At 42.5% G+C, this 18,884-nt stretch overlaps 1 protein-coding gene across 1 annotated transcript in view; it reads right to left on the bottom strand.

Annotated features, from left to right (window-relative positions):
• Positions 1-11,720, bottom strand: part of LMO7 (LIM domain 7) — a 205,145-nt gene extending 193,425 nt beyond the window's left edge. The window contains 1 exon segment of the mRNA XM_075852339.1: positions 11,672-11,720. Within this exon segment, the coding sequence (XP_075708454.1) occupies positions 11,672-11,707 (36 nt within the window). The 5' untranslated portion in view covers positions 11,708-11,720.
• Positions 11,721-18,884: the final 7,164 nt, after the last annotated feature.

Below are 18,884 nucleotides of genomic sequence, written 5' to 3'. Positions count from 1 at the left end.
ATGCAGCACTTAACGTCATCAGTGCTGCATCGCATGCATCATTCTGACACTGCCCGGCATCAGTACATTCTATGAGCCGCGGCATGTAGAGGGTGCCAGAGGGTACTCGGAGGGGAGAAGAGGAGCGCTAAGGTGAGCATACTTCTTTTTTTTTTTTATCAGACTTTTCGATAGGTAGTCTGATGGGGGGGGGGGGCAAGGTACGAGCCCTGGCACAGGCCTCTACCTTGCTACGCCTCATAGAGTGAAATTTGTCAGGACGCTGTGGCTCTGACCTCTTTTAAGAAGCCACGCCACTTTCCACAATAGTAGCGAGGGTGGCATAAAAAGGGCACTTTTGTGAGTTTTCTAAGCCATCTTACAGTACGGCAGCGTCTTCCGCTCCAGAGGAAAATGGCGCTGGATTTCTCTCTAGGAACGAGCTTCTTTGTACTACTGTTGTGAACTGTGCATGACAGAGCATGCGTAGTTCACATACAGACGGTGCAAGCTTCGGAGAATGGAACGGTTCCCGTTCGCATTCTCTATGGCATTGTATGTGCCGTATAGCATCTTAGTATGCGTCGTTAAGGGCCGGTTCACATCATCGTTCGCTTTCCGTTCAGGGGTTCCGTCAGAGGTTTCCGTCATGGAACCCCGCAACGGAAAGTCAAATGGAAATTAGCAATGTTTCCGTCACCATTGATATCAATGCTGATGCAAACGGAAGCCGTGGTTTCCGTTTGACTTTCCGTTGCGGGGTTCCACGACGGAAACCTCCGACAGAACCCCTGAACGGAAAGCGAATGCTGATGTGAACCGGCCCTTATCCACACATACACACATGGAAAAAAAATGTCCGCCCCATAGAGAACGAAAAGTATGAATAAATTAAAAATTTCTAGGTGACAACATAAATAAAATATTTATTTGTTTCAATTATATAAAAAGCCATAAAATTACTAAATAAAAAAAAACATGACACCTTTCCTTTAAAGCAAATTAGCACACTACACCTTGTATAAGTTAGATTATAGCTGCATTGTGCCATACACTATTGCTACTCCCAGAAAAAGGAGAGCAGTCTGGTAGAGGCCTGTAGTCTCCATTCTAATTCATCTGCAACAAACACAAAGGAAGAAACAAGCAAGTGGTTGCTGTGGAGTGGTTTGTACACAAACGGAACCTCATAAAGTTACCAACACTGGACAAAAAGCCTTGGCTACTCAGCATTCTTGTGGAGTTACTCAACCATTTAATAGCTGAAAGAAGAAATATAGGTCAACAGGTAGACAAGCCATGATTGCCTCTAGGGTAAACTAGATAGGGAGGATTATGTGACAAGCATCAAACAAAGACAGTTTAGTGTTAAATACCATGAGACAACATTCTTTTTGTATGTGAGCCTTGATGGTTGTAATAAACAAACACATGTAAGGCAGCTTGTAAAGTAAAGGCACATTTTCTTCTCATCACAAAAGATAATTACTGTTGCAGAACCATAATGACTGTCTTAACCCCTTCAGGACACAGCCTGTTTTGGCCTCGTGGACACAGATGATTTTTTCAAATCTGACATGTTTCGCTTTATGTGGTAATAACTTTGGAATGCTTTAACCTATCGTGACATATTGTACTTTATGTTAGTTAAAAAATTTGGTCGATAAATTCAATATTTATTTGTGGAAAACGTAAAATTTGAACGAAAATTTGCAAAAATGTGCAAACATTTTCATTTTTCTAAATTAAAATGTGTCTGCTTGTAAAACAGATGGTAATACCACACAAAATAGTTACTAGTTAACATTTTCCATATGTCTACTTTGTTTGCATCGTTTTTTTCATGTCCTTTTATTTTTCTAGGACGTTACAAGGCTTAGAACTTTAGCAGCAATTTCTCATATTCTCCATAAAGTTTCAAAAGGCTATTTTTTCAGGGACCAGTTCAGTTCTGCAGTGGCTTTGAGGGCCTTATATATTAAAAAGTCCCATGAATCACCCCATTTTGAAAACTGCACCCCTCAAAGTATTCAATTCAGAAAGTATTTGAACCCTTCAGGCGTTTCACAGGAATTAAGGCAAAGAGGTGAAATTTACAAATTACATTTTTTTTGCTGAAATTCATTTGTTTTATAACATAATTTTATTGGTTTTCAAAATAAAAATAAACTTAAGTGAGGCATTGCATTCGGCAGTAAAATGAAACAATCATAAATGCCAGTATAAAGTCTCATATATCATACAGAAGAAGAAGGTGGCCGAATTAGCCGATGCGTTGTAGCAAATTTAACAGAGTTAACAAAGTGTAACAAAATTTAACAACCCCCCTCCCCCCGCCCTATGACATCCATATAATGCAATTTCAGGGTTACATAGAAAAAACAGAGATAATCACACGTACAGGAGAGTATCGTGGACTTACAGCATCCCCTTACTATTACTACCTATATATGCGATTCAGCCTACTCCTTCAGAACTCCCAACGTCCCTGCCACTGCCCTCGTCAAGTACCAAGAAGTAGAGTAAAAGGGCACCATCAAATCTTTAATCTCATTGGGCTGGAAATGTTTACATAAAAAAGTTTTCCATTTTTTGAAAAACTTCGAGGAACAAGATTCTGCAGTACGCGTAATTTCCAGCCTATCCATAGAGATACACTTTTTCATTTCTGTTATAACCTCAGCAATTGACGGTGTCTGCGGTTTAAGCCAAAGGGCGAGTAGGGATCTTTTGGCCACCAGAAGGAAGGCATGTAAAGCATCCAGAATGCTCGGGAGTACCGGAAACACATGAAACAAAAGAGGTAGCGGCTCCATTTCAAGAGATAACCCCCATGTATCTCTTATGACCTCTACTATCTCCTTCCAATACAGAAATAATTTAGGACAAGACCACAGCCCATGAAACAGATTTGTCTTGGGAGAATGGCATCTTGGAGAAGCCACCAGTCTATCCGGGAAATTAGGATGGGGGGGTATGTCAAATCCATAGATAGCTCTATGGAGGAATTTAAAGTGTGTTTCCCGCCATTGTTCACAAATGACTGCTTTACGCACCCGTGCTCACCCCTCTAGTAACTGCTGCGTAAGATCCAGAGAAGGTATCTCCCTATTCCACGCCTTAAACATTGTGGAAGAGGTGGCTTTGGTAAGTGCTGCTCTCAGTTTACGATAGAGAGAGGATAAGGAAGATTTAACAGGTGGATCCAGGATTAAAGTATCTAAGGGATTCCCCGAGCATTCCAGAGCAATATCATGTATCCTCGCCTTCAGAAAAGATATTAGTTGGCAGTAAGCTAAGTGGTGGCGCGAAGAGACATTCTTTGAGACTTGTAATTCTTGGAAAGTCATATAACGACTGTCAGTGGAATGCAACAAATGGCTCAATCTAGATATCCCCAACAAGTGTAATTCACGAAAATGAGGGTTCTCCCTCCCTTGTGGAAACTCTGGATGACCCCATAAACTCATATGCTTGGAGATGTGTTGTGGAAGACCTAGAAGAGATCTAATGCACTTCCAAGCCATAATGGTGTCCCGAAGCGAGATACGATGTCTAACTGCGGGTGCAATGTTCCGAAATGAAGTGTGTAATAAAGAGGACAGATGTAAAGGAGCCACCACCCCAGCCTCTAGAGTGTAATTAGAGTAGAAGTTCGAACCTTGCAACCAATCAAGGCCATGTCGTGCTAAGCATGCTAAGTTGTAGCTGCGAAGGTCAGAAATATTAACCCCCCCCCCCTCCTTCGGTACCATGAGCTTCTTAAGGGCAATTCTAGGTCGTTTTTTATTCCAAATGTAAGAGGAGAACATTGAATTCATCTTCATGATGTCAGTGTGTTTCAGAAGGAGAGGAATTGTCTGCATTGGGTAGAGTAATCTTGGGAAGCTAACCATTTTCAGAAGATGACATCGTTCTATAAAGGAAAGGGGTAAGTGTTGCCAGCGCTGTAGGTCCTGAGTAATTTTATTCATAATTGGTGGGTAATCGAGAGTGTACAATGTATCGGGAGAGCGGCCAATATGTATGCCTAGATATTTAATAGATGACTTGGCTATAGTCACCGGAACATAGCTTTGCCGGACAAGTCTAACAATTCGCATTTTGTGACATTAACTTTGAAACCCGAGTGACATTCAAAATCCTTCAAAAGATCAAATATACGAGAGAGATCGTGGAGAGGATCAGATAAGAACACCAAGACATCGTCGGCAAAGAAAGATGCCTTAAGCACTTCGGTTCCTACTGTGATACCTTTAATGTTATCATCAGCCTCTAATGTGCGGATAAAGGGTTCTAAAGCAAGGTTAAAGAGGAGTGGCGAAAGCGGACAGCCCTGCCGTGTCCCTCTGGCTAATGGGATTGATGAGGATAGAAAACCTGGAGTATATATTTTTGCGGACGGCGTTGAGTAAAGGGCTCGAATAAATGAACGGAAAGGCCCCACAATGCTCATAGAGTCCAATGTTCTACCCAGCCAATCCCAACTAACCATATCAAAGGCTTTTTCAGCATCAATAGTGAGGATAGCTGGGGATGAGTGTGCAGAAGGATTGACTTTAATATCATCAAGGACAGTAAGTATCTTACGAATGTTAGACACCGCTGATCGGCCTTTCACAAAACCCACTTGAGTAGGAGAGATTAATCGAGGGAGTATAGTAGCTAGTCTATCTGCCATAATTTTAGAAATCAACTTTAAATCGGAGTTGATTAACGAAATTGGGCGATAGGAGGAGGCTAATTAAGGATCTTTTCCTGGTTTTGGTAGAACCTTTATGTATGCAACATTGGAGGAAGCAGGAATTTGGTGGCCTGACATATAGCCATTATATAAACGAGTCAAACAAGGTGTAATCTGGTCTCTCAGGATCTTAAAATATTCGTTTGCGTAACCATCAGGACCCGATGCTTTCTGGAGTTTCAAGGAATCTATACATGTTTTGAGTTCTGCTTCTGTAATAGGAGAATTTAAGAGGGTTTTTTCATCTTCAGTGAGAGTAGGTAAATTCAAGGACTCAAAAGCGGAAGGGAGCGAGTCCGAATTATGTGGAGGTCTAGCATATAAATCATCATAAAATTGTCTCAAAATGGTATTAATCTGTGTTGGATGTGTATGTGACTGCCCATCTCTATCCTTCAAAGAAGCAATATGAAACTGTGATCCCACTGGTCTGGACAAACGGGCCAGCAATCTCCCCGCTTTGTTACCATAACGAAACATTTTAGCTTCCAAAGCCGAACGCTTCAGCCTCTCCCCTTTGTCTATCCACAGCTCATACTCCCCCTTTGCTTTCTGCCAAGCATCTTTATATTGTGGAGTTGGAGTGGTCTGAAAGCGGGTGTAAGCCTGCCTTAGTGCAAAGCTAAATTCCGCTATTTTTTTCTTTGTCTGAGATTTAAGTTTTGCAACATACGCTATAAGATGACCTCTCATAACCACTTTTGAGGTGTCCCAGAATAATTGAGAGTCTAGTGAATGGGCCCCATTAGTGGCTTCAAACTCTAGCCACCATCCCTTGAGTAGAGTTTGGAATGACTCATCTGATATCTGTGCCCCTAGGAAAGCAATCATGTATGTCTAGAGTTACTGGAGAATGATCTGAGATAACCATAGATTCAATATCGCAGTGATGCATCCGCTGTAGAAGAGAGGTCGATACTAAAGTGTAGTCTATACGCGACCATGATTGCTGAGCGTGTGAGTAGTGGGTATACTCCCTACCGTCAGGATGATATAGGCGCCAGGAGTCATGCAGGCCTGTTTCGGCAAGAAAATGTGGTGTCTTTAGGCTGTACTGTTAGGAGCGCGGGTTTATTAGGGTTACGCCTATCCTCTGCGGGTTGTAGCACCACGTTGAGGTCACCACCCACAAGTTTAGTTGGATTAGGATCTGCCACAAGTACATTACTCAAAGTGTGGAAGAAGGGGGGACTACGAACATTTGGACCATAGACATTGTATATACTAATAGAATCTGTAGGACCAGTAAGTTGCACATTTACCGACCTTCCCTCTAAGTCAGATGTAGTGCTCGAGACCGAATAAGGGAGATTTTTATGTAATGAGTATAAGAACTCCGGCCTTAGACTGCTGAGCAGGGGACCCATATACATGACCTACCCACAACTTTTGCATACGATGATAATCTGAAGCTGTAAGATGCGTTTCTTGGAGAAGCTTGATGTCTGTTTTTAATCGTTTGAGATGGCGCAGAACCATCATGCGCTTATGGGGTCACTTGAGCCCTTTAATGTTCCACGATACTATTCTCATAAACAAGTAACCTTAGTGGCATATCTTTGTGGATGTCTAAGAGCAAAACCTCCCCTTTAAAAGAAAAATATATAACCAAAGTGGTATCTAACAATGGGAATACCCCACAACATGGTAGTCTATGCAAAAGTGTACCAACCATGTGCTTGTGTCGTTGAACTTCACTTATTTCCGACATATAAAGATACAACTGTCGTGCAAAGAGTTAGAGCAATAACGGAGAACTGTTCCTATCTATCTAAACCGCTGGTGTGGATGTAGTGCTACATATACATGCACCAGATGTAGTTACAATAGATAAAACAGCTAACATATGGCTTCAGAAGTGCCATATCGAGCATGACGTGTAACAGATATAAGAATTTCAAATATCATTAACCACAGAGCATTACAATCTTATACTAATAAAAAGGATATCCTGCCCAAGACGTGGTCGTCTACGAAAACTTGGCCTCTTCCGATTAGGCGCCGGTCATAGAAGTTGTTGCGGGAGATTTCAAAGTCTTTGTGGTTTGGGTGTTGAAGATGAGAAACCGTCTGATGAAGAGTTGTCGTCTCTGGTCTTCTCACGCGATTCAATACCCGGAATGTGTGGACAAGACGGAAGTTCAGAAGATATGGGCTCCAAGATGGCCGCTGCTAATTCCGGTGAAGAAAAGGTATCGTAGGAGCCATCTTTGTTCGCAACCTTTAGGATTGCTGAGTATAGTAATGCAAACTTGACTTGTCGTTTGTACAAAGCTGAACAAATCTGGGAGAAAGCTCGTCGTTTTTTTCGTGACTTCTGCTGAGAAGTCACCGAAGATCAAAATGCGATGACCTTTGTAATCCAGACCCTCACACCTGCTTTTAAAGGCCTTTAGTAAAGACATTCTGTCCGAGTAATCGAAGTATTTAACAATGACTTGACACGGTCTGTTTCTCGCCATTTGTTTTTCTCCTGCGGCGGGACGGAGATCCGGCCCAACTCTATGAGCACACTCCACCTTGCACGGGTGGCGAATCCCCAAAGCGTCAGGTAGGTCTAATTCACACAGGCGCCGTAGATCTTTTGCCAGCACCGACTCTGGCAGGCCTACTATACGCAGGTTATTTCTACCAGACCTGTTTTCCAGGTCTTCAACTCTATCCCAGAGCTTCTGGTTTTCTAATCTCGTGTCCTGAACTAGTTGACGGAGATCTATAAAGTCAGTGTCCACGTGGTGCATGGCTATCTCCACCGCCTCTAATCTTCCCCCCTGCTTCGTCAGCTGAAATTTGCGGGCTGAAATTGGAAAAAACGGTGATTCCTGCATTGTTTTTGGGGTTTTGGTTTTAAGTCTTTCACCGTGCAGTAAAAACGACAACTTTAGTTTTATTCTGCATCTCAATACGATTATGGTGATACCAAATTTATATAGGTTTTACTACTACTTTTACAAAGAAAAGTCTATTTGTTAAGAAAAAAATTGTTTTGTATCATCACATTCTTAGAGCCATAACTTTTTTATTTTATGGTCGATTGAGCGGTGTGAGGGCTTATTTTTTGCGGGACTAGCTGTAGCTTTTATTGGTACCATTTTATGGTATATACAACTTCTTGATCCCTTTTTATTACATTTTTTTTTAGAGCTAAGGTGACCAAAAAACAGCGATTTTGGCGTTTTAAATTCTTTATTTCGTACGGCGTTCACCGCGCGTAATATATTACATTTTACTTTATTCTGCCTGTCGGTACGATTACGGTGATACTATATGTATATAGTTTTTTTTATGTTTTGCAGCGTTTGCACATTAAAATTACTTTTCTATAAAATTATTTATTTTCTGTGTCACCATATTCTGAGCCATAACTTTTTTATTTTTTAGTCAAAAAAGCTGTAGGAGGTCTTGTTTTTTGCGGGACGGATTATAGTTTTTATTGGTACTATTTTGGCATACATGCAACTTTTTGATCAGTTTTCATTCTATATCTTTGTAGGGGCGGTGACCAAAAAAGAGCGATGTTGGCATAGTTTTTAATTTATTTTGTTTGCGGCGTTCACCGTGCGGGAAAAAAAAAACATTATCGTTTTTTCGTTTGGATCGTTACGAACGCGTTGATATCAAATATGTGTACTTTTTTTTTAACGTTTTCATTTTTTTCCTATAATAAATGACTTATTATAGGAAAACAAAACCTTTTATTTTTACACTTTTATAAAACATTTCTATAAACTTTTTTTACTTTTTTTTTACACTTTCTTTTTTTATCTGCAGCTTTGATCACTCCTATAATACATTACACTACCTAGGTAATGTGATGTATTCCAACTGTCAGTGTGACGTCACAGTCACTCTGGCAGTAAGTCTACGAGGACCAGCCAGAGGCTTCCATACATGGCAGACCCGGAGGCCGTTGCCTGGCCTCCAGATGCCATCACAAGCATCAGCAACCCCCACAATTGCATGGGGGCTGTTTATGTGCTACAAACCCCCTAAATTTAAGGTGTTAATTGCCAAAATCAGCGGCGATGAGCCACTGATCGCCAACACTAGAGTGTCAGCTGTCGGGGACAGCTGACCTCCTGTTTCCCGATGCACACCTTTTCGCCGACAGTGTGCATCGGGAACGACACAGTGACTCCCTGTCACTCTGACAGGAAGCATATCAGGACCAGCCGGAGGTTGGTCCAGATGGGCTTCTGTCCATGGCAGATACGGAGACCATTGTTTGGCTTCCATTTGCCATGCTAACTATCGGCAATCCCTGCGATTTCAGACCGGGGTCTGCCGATATGCTAGAAACCCCTAAAATGCGGCAATCGCAACCGATCGCCGCATTTAAGGGGCTAATTCACCGAAATCAGCAGCAAAGGACTGCTGGCCGGCAAGAGTGGAGTGTCAGCTGTCGGCGACAGCTGACCTTCCGGTTCCCGGTGCACACTTTCGGCAGTGCAGGTAGGGGTTAAAGTATACCTCTGAGTTGGGGGCTCAATGCCTAAAATATTCGGGAATTGCATTCCCAAGCAGTAATTTCCAAACATATTGGGGGAGATTTATTAAGACTGGCATTTCATACGCCAGTCTTAATAAACAGCTCCCTGTAGTAAGATGTGCCAAATTTATTAAGAGCCAAATGCCCCTTAATAAATGTGTTCAGGCGCATAACTAAGAAACACTGGGCCTCATAGCAACATTTTTACAGGGACACCCTCCCCTGGGTTCCACACACAGCCCCCCTGTAGATAGTGCCCCTCTGTAGATAGTGCTATTCAGAGCACCTGTAGATTGTGCCAAACAGCACCCCCTGTAGATAGTGCCATACTGACCCCCTTGTAGATAGTGCCTCACATCCCCCCTGTAAATAGTGCCATACAGCCCCCTTGTAGATAGTGCCACACAGCCCCCTGTAGTTTTTGCCCCTACCTCCTCCTTGTAGATCGTGCCATACAGCCCCCTTGTACATAGCGTCCCCCACCTCCCCCTAGTAGATAGTGCCATACAGACCCCCGGTAGTTAGTGGCCCCACCTCCCTCTTTTAGATAGTGCCATACAGCCCCCCTTCTAGAAAGGGCTCCCCACCTCCCCTTGTAGATAGTGCCACAAAGCCTCCCCTTGTAGATACCTCCCTTCTCTGCCATAGTGTTCAATAGTATCTGCGTCCATCAGCGCCAAGGGGCCTTGGGGGCCCCTTGGGCACAGGCTCCCTCATGTCGCGGGCCACGTAGCTACCGCTATGTCTGCTATAGCGGTAGTGTGTTGCATGTTTTGCCTGGCAGTGCACCAAAATTGTGGCATAACAATCGGCCGGGCCCAATACCCATAGAATAGATGAAAATAAAAAAATACTCAGCTCACCGCTCTGCTTCTCTTTTCAGACTCTCACTGCAGACCTCAGCTCATACAAGGTACTGAGCAGCGTCAGGGCCTTATATGCAACTCAACACTCAATGTTCTGAGTGCTGCATCATAATCAACGTCAGGGCAGCGTAAAATGCCCAAAAAACGCTGCAAATTGAGACTTTTGTGCCTTTTGCAACTTTTCTATGCCAGAAAAATAAATTCTGGTCATTGTTACAATTTTGTTAAACTGTATGATCCCTCTGATGCTTATCTCAGAACTGTGACTGGTATGCAGCAAATGTCAGGAAAAGGGAATGTGTCACCAAAAATGACCTATGGTTTAAATCAAGTTTTTATGTTAAACATATTTTGAAAGAATTTTTTGTTATGATTTTTTACATTTCGATGTCAGTATATTTTTAAAAAAATACCTCAAAATCTTGCAGTATTCATTCTGGCCACTGAGCCTCACAATAGACTGACACTTCCTGTTCTGCAGAGATCACTTCTCAGCAATCATCTCATTATCAGCACAGGCAGGATTACAATAAAATGTAACACCTCTATATATAGTTAACAAAAGGATCCATCAATGACAAAAGGTGATGGACACAGCTCCCCTCCTCCTACTCCCTGCACAGTGACCTCTGCACAGGTCACAGAGCATGCATAGAAAACTCTCTCATAAAAGTCAATGGGTCAGCTCCAGACTATTATTTCCTTTGGTCCATGTAGTTGCTGTAAAACATATCTCTAAAGGCCCTTTTACACTGGCCAATTATCGGATAAACGAGCGTTCAAACAACGTTCGTTCCCGATAATTGCCCTGTGTAAACAGGGCAGCGATCAGCAGATGAGCGAGCAAAGGCTCGTTCATCAGCTGATCGTATAGTTTTAAATGTGTAAAATATTATCGTTGTCGGCACCACATCTTGGTGTGTAAACAGGGAGACGTGCTGCCGGCATGATATAAATGTATGGGGACGAGCGACTGGAGTAACTCCAATTGTTTGTGTACATACTAGCTCCTTGTGAAAGGAGCAAACGAGCGTTGATCAACGATCATTGCACCGACCAAACTTGGCCAGTGAAAAAGTACCTTTGATGCTGTTAATAGCAAAAATAAAAATAAACTAATAAAAAAAGATTAGTTTCATATCAAAATGAGCCAATTATTGCCTATTGTTCAGATATGTTTGAGATGCAACATAAAAGAAACCCTTATTTGATAAAATATTCTGGAAGATGCCAAAGACTGAAGCCAGGTTTCACAATCTTTGAAAACAAAATGTTCTAAGCTACTAGTTCAGATCTAAAAGAAGTATGATGCCTGCAGTTCAGATCTCCATATGAAGGTTAAAATTAGAGATGAGCGAACTTATCAAAAGTTCGGTTCGGCTAGTTCGCCGAATTTCACAAAAAAGTTCGGTTCGGACCGAACTAGTTCTGACCGAACCTGTCACTTACGTGCGCCGAGCATGCTACTGTCCAGGGTGCTGATAGAGTTAATGGGCTGCACTAACTCTTTCAGCAACCTTCACAGTACATGCTCGGCGCGCGGAAAATACCATAAATGTAATAAAAAAATAAAAATTATACGTTCGTACTTACTTTCCTCCTGTCCGGCCTCCAGCGATGACGTTTCATCCCTTTCGCCGCTGCAGCCAATCACAGGCTGTAGTGGCGGTCACGCACGTCAGGATGACGCTTCATCCCACGTGACCGCCTCTGCAGCCAATCACAGGCTGCAGCGGCGACATGAATGAAACGTCATCGCTGGAGGCCGGACAGGAGGAAAGTAAGTATGAACGTATTATTATTTTTTTTGGGCATGTATGTATGTTGGCATGTATGTATGTATGTATGTATGTATGTATGTATGTATGTTGGCATGTATGTATGTTGGCATGTATGTATGTTGTCATGTATGTATGTATGTATATCTGTGCATGTATGTTGGCATGTATGTATATATGTGCATGTTTGTATGTATATTTGCATGTATGTATGTATGTTTGCATGTATGTATTTTTGCATGTATGTTGTCATGTATGTATGTATGTTGTCATGTATGTATATATGTGCATGTGTGTATGTATATTTGTATGTATGTATGTATGTTTGCATGTATGTGTGTTTGCATGAATGTATGTTTGCATGTATGTATGCATGTTTGTATGTATATTTGCATGTGTGTATATATATATATATATATGTATGTATGTTGTCATGTATGTATGTATGTTGTCATGTATGTATATATGTGCATGTGTGTATGTATGTATATTTGCATGTATGTATGTTGTCATGTATGTATGTATATATGTGCATGTATGTTTGCATGTATGTTGGCATGTATGTATACATGTGCATGTTTGTATGTATATTTGCATGTATATATGTTTGCATGTGTGTATCTATGTTTGCATGTATGTATGTTTGCATGTATGTATGTTTGCATGTATGTATGTATGTTGTCATGTATGTTTGTATGTATGTTGTCATGTATGTATGTATATATGTGCATGTATGTATGTTTGCATGTTTTTATTTTTGCATGTATGTTTGCATGTATGTTTATATATATGTGCATGTATGTAATTATGTTTGCATGTATTTATGTTTGCATGTATATTTGTGCATGCTTGTATATATGTATCTTTGCATGTTTGTTTGTTTGTATGTATGTATGTTTTCATGTGTGTGTGTATGCATGTATGTATGATAGTTTGCATGTATATATGTGTGTATGTTTGCATGTATGTATATTTGCATGTATATATGTGCATGCTTGTATATATGTATGTATGTTTGTATATATGTATGTATGTATATTTGTATATATGTATGTATGGCCATGTATGATACTGTCTGCTGGCGCCCTGTATCTAAGTCAACTTCACGGCAGGCTTCTATACATGGTATAACAGTCAGTATCACACATTAAACTGAATCTAAGCCTACGACATGTTTTATTTCATAATTATTTTTTTTTACAGGTTTGGTGTTTGGACTACGTCGGTTTCGAGGACTACTTAGATGACGTTTTTTTTTTCTACAATAAAATGGTTAATGAGGGTTGTGTTGGGGGTGCTTTATTTCAATAAAATATTTTATCTATATCTTTGTCTTTTTCTTTTCAAATTTTATTATTACCACTTTAGTAATGGCCGCTGTCTGAGTGACAACATCCATTACTAATGCGAGGCTTAGTGTTAGCCGGTGCAGAGGCTAACACTAACCACCATTATTACCCCGGTACCCAAAACCACCAGGGGTGCCGGGAAGAGCCAGGTACGATCCAGTACCCGACCATCTGTTGTGATGGTCGGGCCCTGGGGCGGCCGCAGGCTGGTATTATGAGGCTGGGAAGGGCCAAAAACAGTGGACCTTCCCACCCTTGTAATGCTAGGCTGCTGCTGCTGTGTTGTATCTGGCTGGTTATAAAAGTGGGGGGGACCCCACGTCATTTTTTTAAATTATTTATTTATTTACATTTTTTTTTTTAAAAAGACATGGGGTTCCACCCAATTTATCATAACCAGCCACATACAACACAGTGTTATTAGCCTGGGAATGTACTAAACCAGTGGCCCTTCCCACCCATGTAATGCCAGACTGCTGCGGCCTTGTATATGGCTGGTTATTAAAAATGTGGGGGACCCGTCTATTGCTAAATTTGTTAAATTCCAAAAAAAAACCGACGTGGGGGTCCCCCCCCATTTTTATAACCAGCCCGATACAACACAGCAGCAGCAGCCTAGCATTACAAGGGTGGGAAGGTCCACTGATTTGGGCCCTTCCCAGCCTCATAATACCAGCCTACGGCCGCCCCAGTACCCGACCATCACAACAGATGGTCGGGTACTGGATCGTACCAAGCTCTTCCCGGCACCCCTGGTGGTGGTGGGTACCGGGGTAATAATGGGTGGTTAGTGCTAGCCTCTGCACCGGCTAACACTAAGTACCGCCTTAATAATGAACGCTGTCAATCAGCCAACTACCATTATCTAGGCACTAATAAAGTTTGAAAAAAAAAACACAAAGACAATTCTTTTTTATTGAAATAAGAAATCCCCAACAAAACCCTCGTTAACCATTTTATTAAAATTTGAAAAAACGCAGATCTACGCAGTAGTCCAACGAATCGAAGATGTAGTCCAATCGGTACATCAAAATCTGCAACAACATAAAAAAAAACAGTTATCAATGTGAACAATACCAATACTTCTACTCACCTACACACATATATACACGCACACACAAACAAACAACCATACACAGACACACACATATATACACAAACACAACAAGATATACACACACACACACACACACACACACACACACATACACGAACTCACACATATACAAACAAAAACACACATATCCAAACACACGCACACACACAGTTATACACACATACACGAACACATATACACAAACACATATACAAACAAAAACACACATACCCAAACACACATATACACAAACACATATACACAAACACACACCCATATACACACATACAAAAACACACACAAACATCTACACACAAACATATACACAAATACACCCATATATACACAAACATATACACAAAACACATATACACAAACACACCCATATATACACACACACACATATAAAAACAAAAACAGACAAAGTCACATACCCAAACACACATATATACACAAACACACACATACACAAACACGGTTTCTTTTAAATGCTGCTGGGGAACCCGCTCGATCCACTATATAAGGCTGCGCTACAGTGCAGCATTTAAAAGAAACAGGATCCTGACCTGTCCATAGAGTTTAAGGCAGCACAGAGTATTTCAGGAGATGAGCGTGCAGATTCAGTGCTGCTGCGAACTCTGCTCTTACCATTACGTAGCTCTCAGTCTGTTACCTCTCCTCCACTCCTGTCCTCCAGAACACCTTCACATGATTGGCAAGTCACCACGTAATGGTAAGAGCAGAGTTCACAGCAGCACAGAGTATTTCAGGAGATGAGCGTGCGGATCTTGTGCGGGGTGGTGACTTGCCAATCATGTGAAGGTGTTATTGAGGACAGGAGTGGAGGAGAGGTAACAGACTGAGCTACGTAATGGTAAGAGCAGAGTTCACAGCAGCACTGAATCTGCACGCTCCTCTCCTGAAATACTCTGTGCTGCTGTGAACTCTGTTCTTACCATTACGTAGCTCAGTCTGTTACATCTCCTCCACTCCTGTCCTCTATAACACGTTCACATGATTGGCAAGTCACCACCACGCACAAGATCCGCACGCTCATCTCCTGAAATACTCTGTGCTGCTGTGAACTCTGCTCTTACCATTACGTGGTGACTTGCCAATCATGTGAAGGTGTTCTTGAGGACAGGAGTGGAGGAGAGATAACAGACTGAGAGCTACGTAATGGTAAGAGCAGAGTTCACAACAGCACTGAATCTGCACGCTCATCTCCTGAAATACTCTGTGCTGCCTTAAACTCTGTGGACAGGTCAGGATCCTGTTTCTTTTAAATGCTGCACTGTAGCGTAGCCTTATATAGTGGATCGAGCGGGTTCCCTAGCAGCATTTAAAAGAAACAGGATCCTGACCTGTCCACAGAGTTTAAGGCAGCACAGAGTATTTCAGGAGATGAGCACGGGCAGCCGTTCGTTTTTCCGAGCCGTGCTCCCATCATGCACACGACCGTAAAAACACCTGTTATTGCGGGTCGTAATTACGACCCGCAATAACGGGCTCATAGACTTCTGTTACCCACGGGTACCTTTCCGTATTCTCACGGGAAGGTGCCCGTGCCGTTAAAAAAATAGAACATGTTCTATTTTTCTATTTTACGGGCCGTGCTGCTATAATTATAATGACAGCACGGTTCACAAAAGCGGCCGGCTGCCCGTGGCCGGCCGGCCGTGCTCGTAGTTACGAGTCGTAATTACGAGCACGGCCCGTAAAATAAAAAAATAGAACATGTTCTATCTTTTTAACGGCACGGGCACCTTCCCGTGAGAAAACGGGAAGGTACCCGTGGCTAACAGAAGTCTATGGGCCCGCTATTTCGGGTCGTAATTACAACCCGTGATAACGGGTGTTTTAATGGTCGTGTGCATGAGGCCCCGTAATGACGGGTGGCTACATGTGTGCACCCGTCATTACGGCAGCGTTGCTAGGCGACGTCAGTAAGGGTATGTGCACACACACTAATTACGTCCGTAATTGACGGACGTATTTCGGCCGCAAGTACCGGACCGAACACCCTGCAGGGAGACGGGCTCCTAGCATCATATTTATGTACGATGCTAGGAGTCCCTGCCTCTCCGTGGAACTACTGTCCCGTACTGAAAACATGATTACAGTACGGGACAGTTGTCCTGCAGAGAGGCAGGGACTCCTAGCATCGTACATAACTATGATGCTAGGAGCCCGGCTCCCTGCACTGTGTTCGGTCCGGTACTTGCGGCCGAAATACGTCCGTCATTTACGGACGTAATTAGTGTGTGTGCACATACCCTAAATAGTCACTGTCCAGGGTGTTGAAAGAGTTAACTGATCGGCAGTAACTGTTTCAGTACCCTGGACAGTGACTACCGATCACAGTACCTGTAAAAAAAAAGACGTTCATACTTACCGAGAACTTTCTGTTTCCTCCAGTCCGGTCTCCTGGCCGTTGCCTTGGTGACGCGTCCCTCTCGACATCCGGCCCGACATTCCTTGATGACGATGCAGCCCATGTGAGCGCTGCAGCCAATCACAGGCTGCCGCGGCCTCTGCAGCCAATCACAGGCTGCAGAGGCCTCTGCAGCCAATCACAGGCTGCCGCGTCGGAAAAGGTCGGACTGGAGGAAGAAGAGGGACTCGTCACCAAGACAACGACCGGGTACGTATGAAATGCTTTTTATTTTATTTTTAATCAGCAGCCTCTTTTCTCTATCAGTGATTGATAGAGATAAGTGGCTGCCGATTTGTATAATGTTTTTGACCGGGTTCGGTCAAAACGGGTTCGGCCGAACCCGGTGAAGTTCGGATTCGCTGCGAACCGAACTTTACCGGAAGTTCGGACCGAAACCGGGTTCGGTTGTCCCGGTTCGCTCAGCTCTAGTTAAAATGTTAGCAACTCTGCGTCTTGTCCTTGTTTAGACAGGCAGCATTTTTAACTTCTAGCTGCGTAATATTTTTTTTTGTATAATTCTTTTGTTTGCCAAAATGGCAAAAGTTATTTTACCCCAGTTCTCAAAATACCCTAAAAATAAAACATTTACAGGGATATACACAAAAATCTAATACCATTTTCAGGTTGGCATCCAACATATTGCTAATGTATATAGGTAGTATATATATAGATGAAAGAAATTAAAATGCGGCACTCACCCGTTTGCAAATCTTCTCAACTTTATTGTATTACCTTGGCGAGGGTAAAAGCATTACAGGGAGGACAGCTAGTTGTAGGTTACAGCCTGTTTCGCGCTGGAGATCGCGCTTCTTCTGACAGAAGAAGGTCAGAAGAAGCGCTATCTCCAGCGCGAAACAGGCTGTAACCTACAACTAGCTGTCCTCCCTGTAATGCTTTTACCCTCGCCAAGGTAACAAAATAAAGTTGAGAAGATTTGCAAACGGGTGAGTGCCGCATTTTCATTTCTTTCATCTATATTATACTACAAGACCGTCTGTTTTTATGCTGAGCACCGCCCGAAGTTTGCTTAAATGAGGAAACCCTGACTCCACTTGCATCTATCTGCCTGTTCCATGCTGTGAAGATTGAGAGTGGTGCCGACTTCCTTCTACTGTGCTTAATGTATATAGGTAGGGTTTACAAAGCAGGAAAGGTGAGGGACAATGTGTTTGCACACTTAAAGAGGCTCTGTCACCAGATTTTCAAACCCCTATCTCGTATTGCAGCAGATCGGCGCTGCAATGTAGATTACAGTAACGTTTTGTTTTTTTCCAAAAACGAGCATTTTTGGCCAAGTTATGAGACTTACCTGCAAACGCCGATGCTGCTACAGAATCAACTGTAGCCTCTGTCGCCTGGTGCCGATGTGTCCTCGCTCGTCCAACACGATGCAGGACCTGGGGCAGGAAGTGACGTCACAGCGTGATCTCTCGAGAACACGCTGTGTGTCTGTGCACTGCCAGAAGCTGGGTGTTAACAAAGAGAAATGGATGATGCTGATTCGTCAGCATCATACACTTCTATTCACAACGCCCAGCTAGTAAAACAAGTAAAAACGCCCAGATGTACACACACACAATACACGCCCACTTGTACTTAACTTTAAACACGCCCAGTTGTACTTAAGAAAGGCTCATTTGCATAAATATAAAAATGCTCATAACTTGGCCAATAATGCTCGTTTTTGAAAAAAAACAACTTTACTGTAATCTACATTGCAGCGCCGATCTGCTGCAATACGAGATAGGGGTTTGAAAATCTGGTGACAGAGCCTCTTTAAGGAATAAATTGCAAATTGCTCCCTGTTCTGAAAATGTATTATGAAGTTGCGTAAAAATAATATTGGCCTGTCGTTTTTAGGGTAAAGCCCCACAATGCGGCATTAATGCAGCCACGATTCGCCTGACAGCTGTGCTGGCACCCTGTTTGGTGTGGTTATAATAAATCTGCCTGTGTATACGTTTAAAACAAATTTTATTTAACACAATTCATCGTTAAAAAATGTAGGGCAAAGATTGCCAAAGAGTCCAGATACAGGCGTTGGCAAGCGAATTCAGATTGCACACAATAGCTTGCGGAGTATAGACATGCAATTAGCACCTAGATAGGAGTGCCTGACATGTAACAAACACCCTGCACATTTAAT

Source organism: Rhinoderma darwinii, chromosome 2, assembly GCF_050947455.1.
Source record: "Rhinoderma darwinii isolate aRhiDar2 chromosome 2, aRhiDar2.hap1, whole genome shotgun sequence".
Classification (NCBI taxonomy): Eukaryota; Metazoa; Chordata; class Amphibia; order Anura; family Rhinodermatidae; genus Rhinoderma; species Rhinoderma darwinii.
This window is presented reverse-complemented; position numbering and strand designations above follow the sequence as displayed.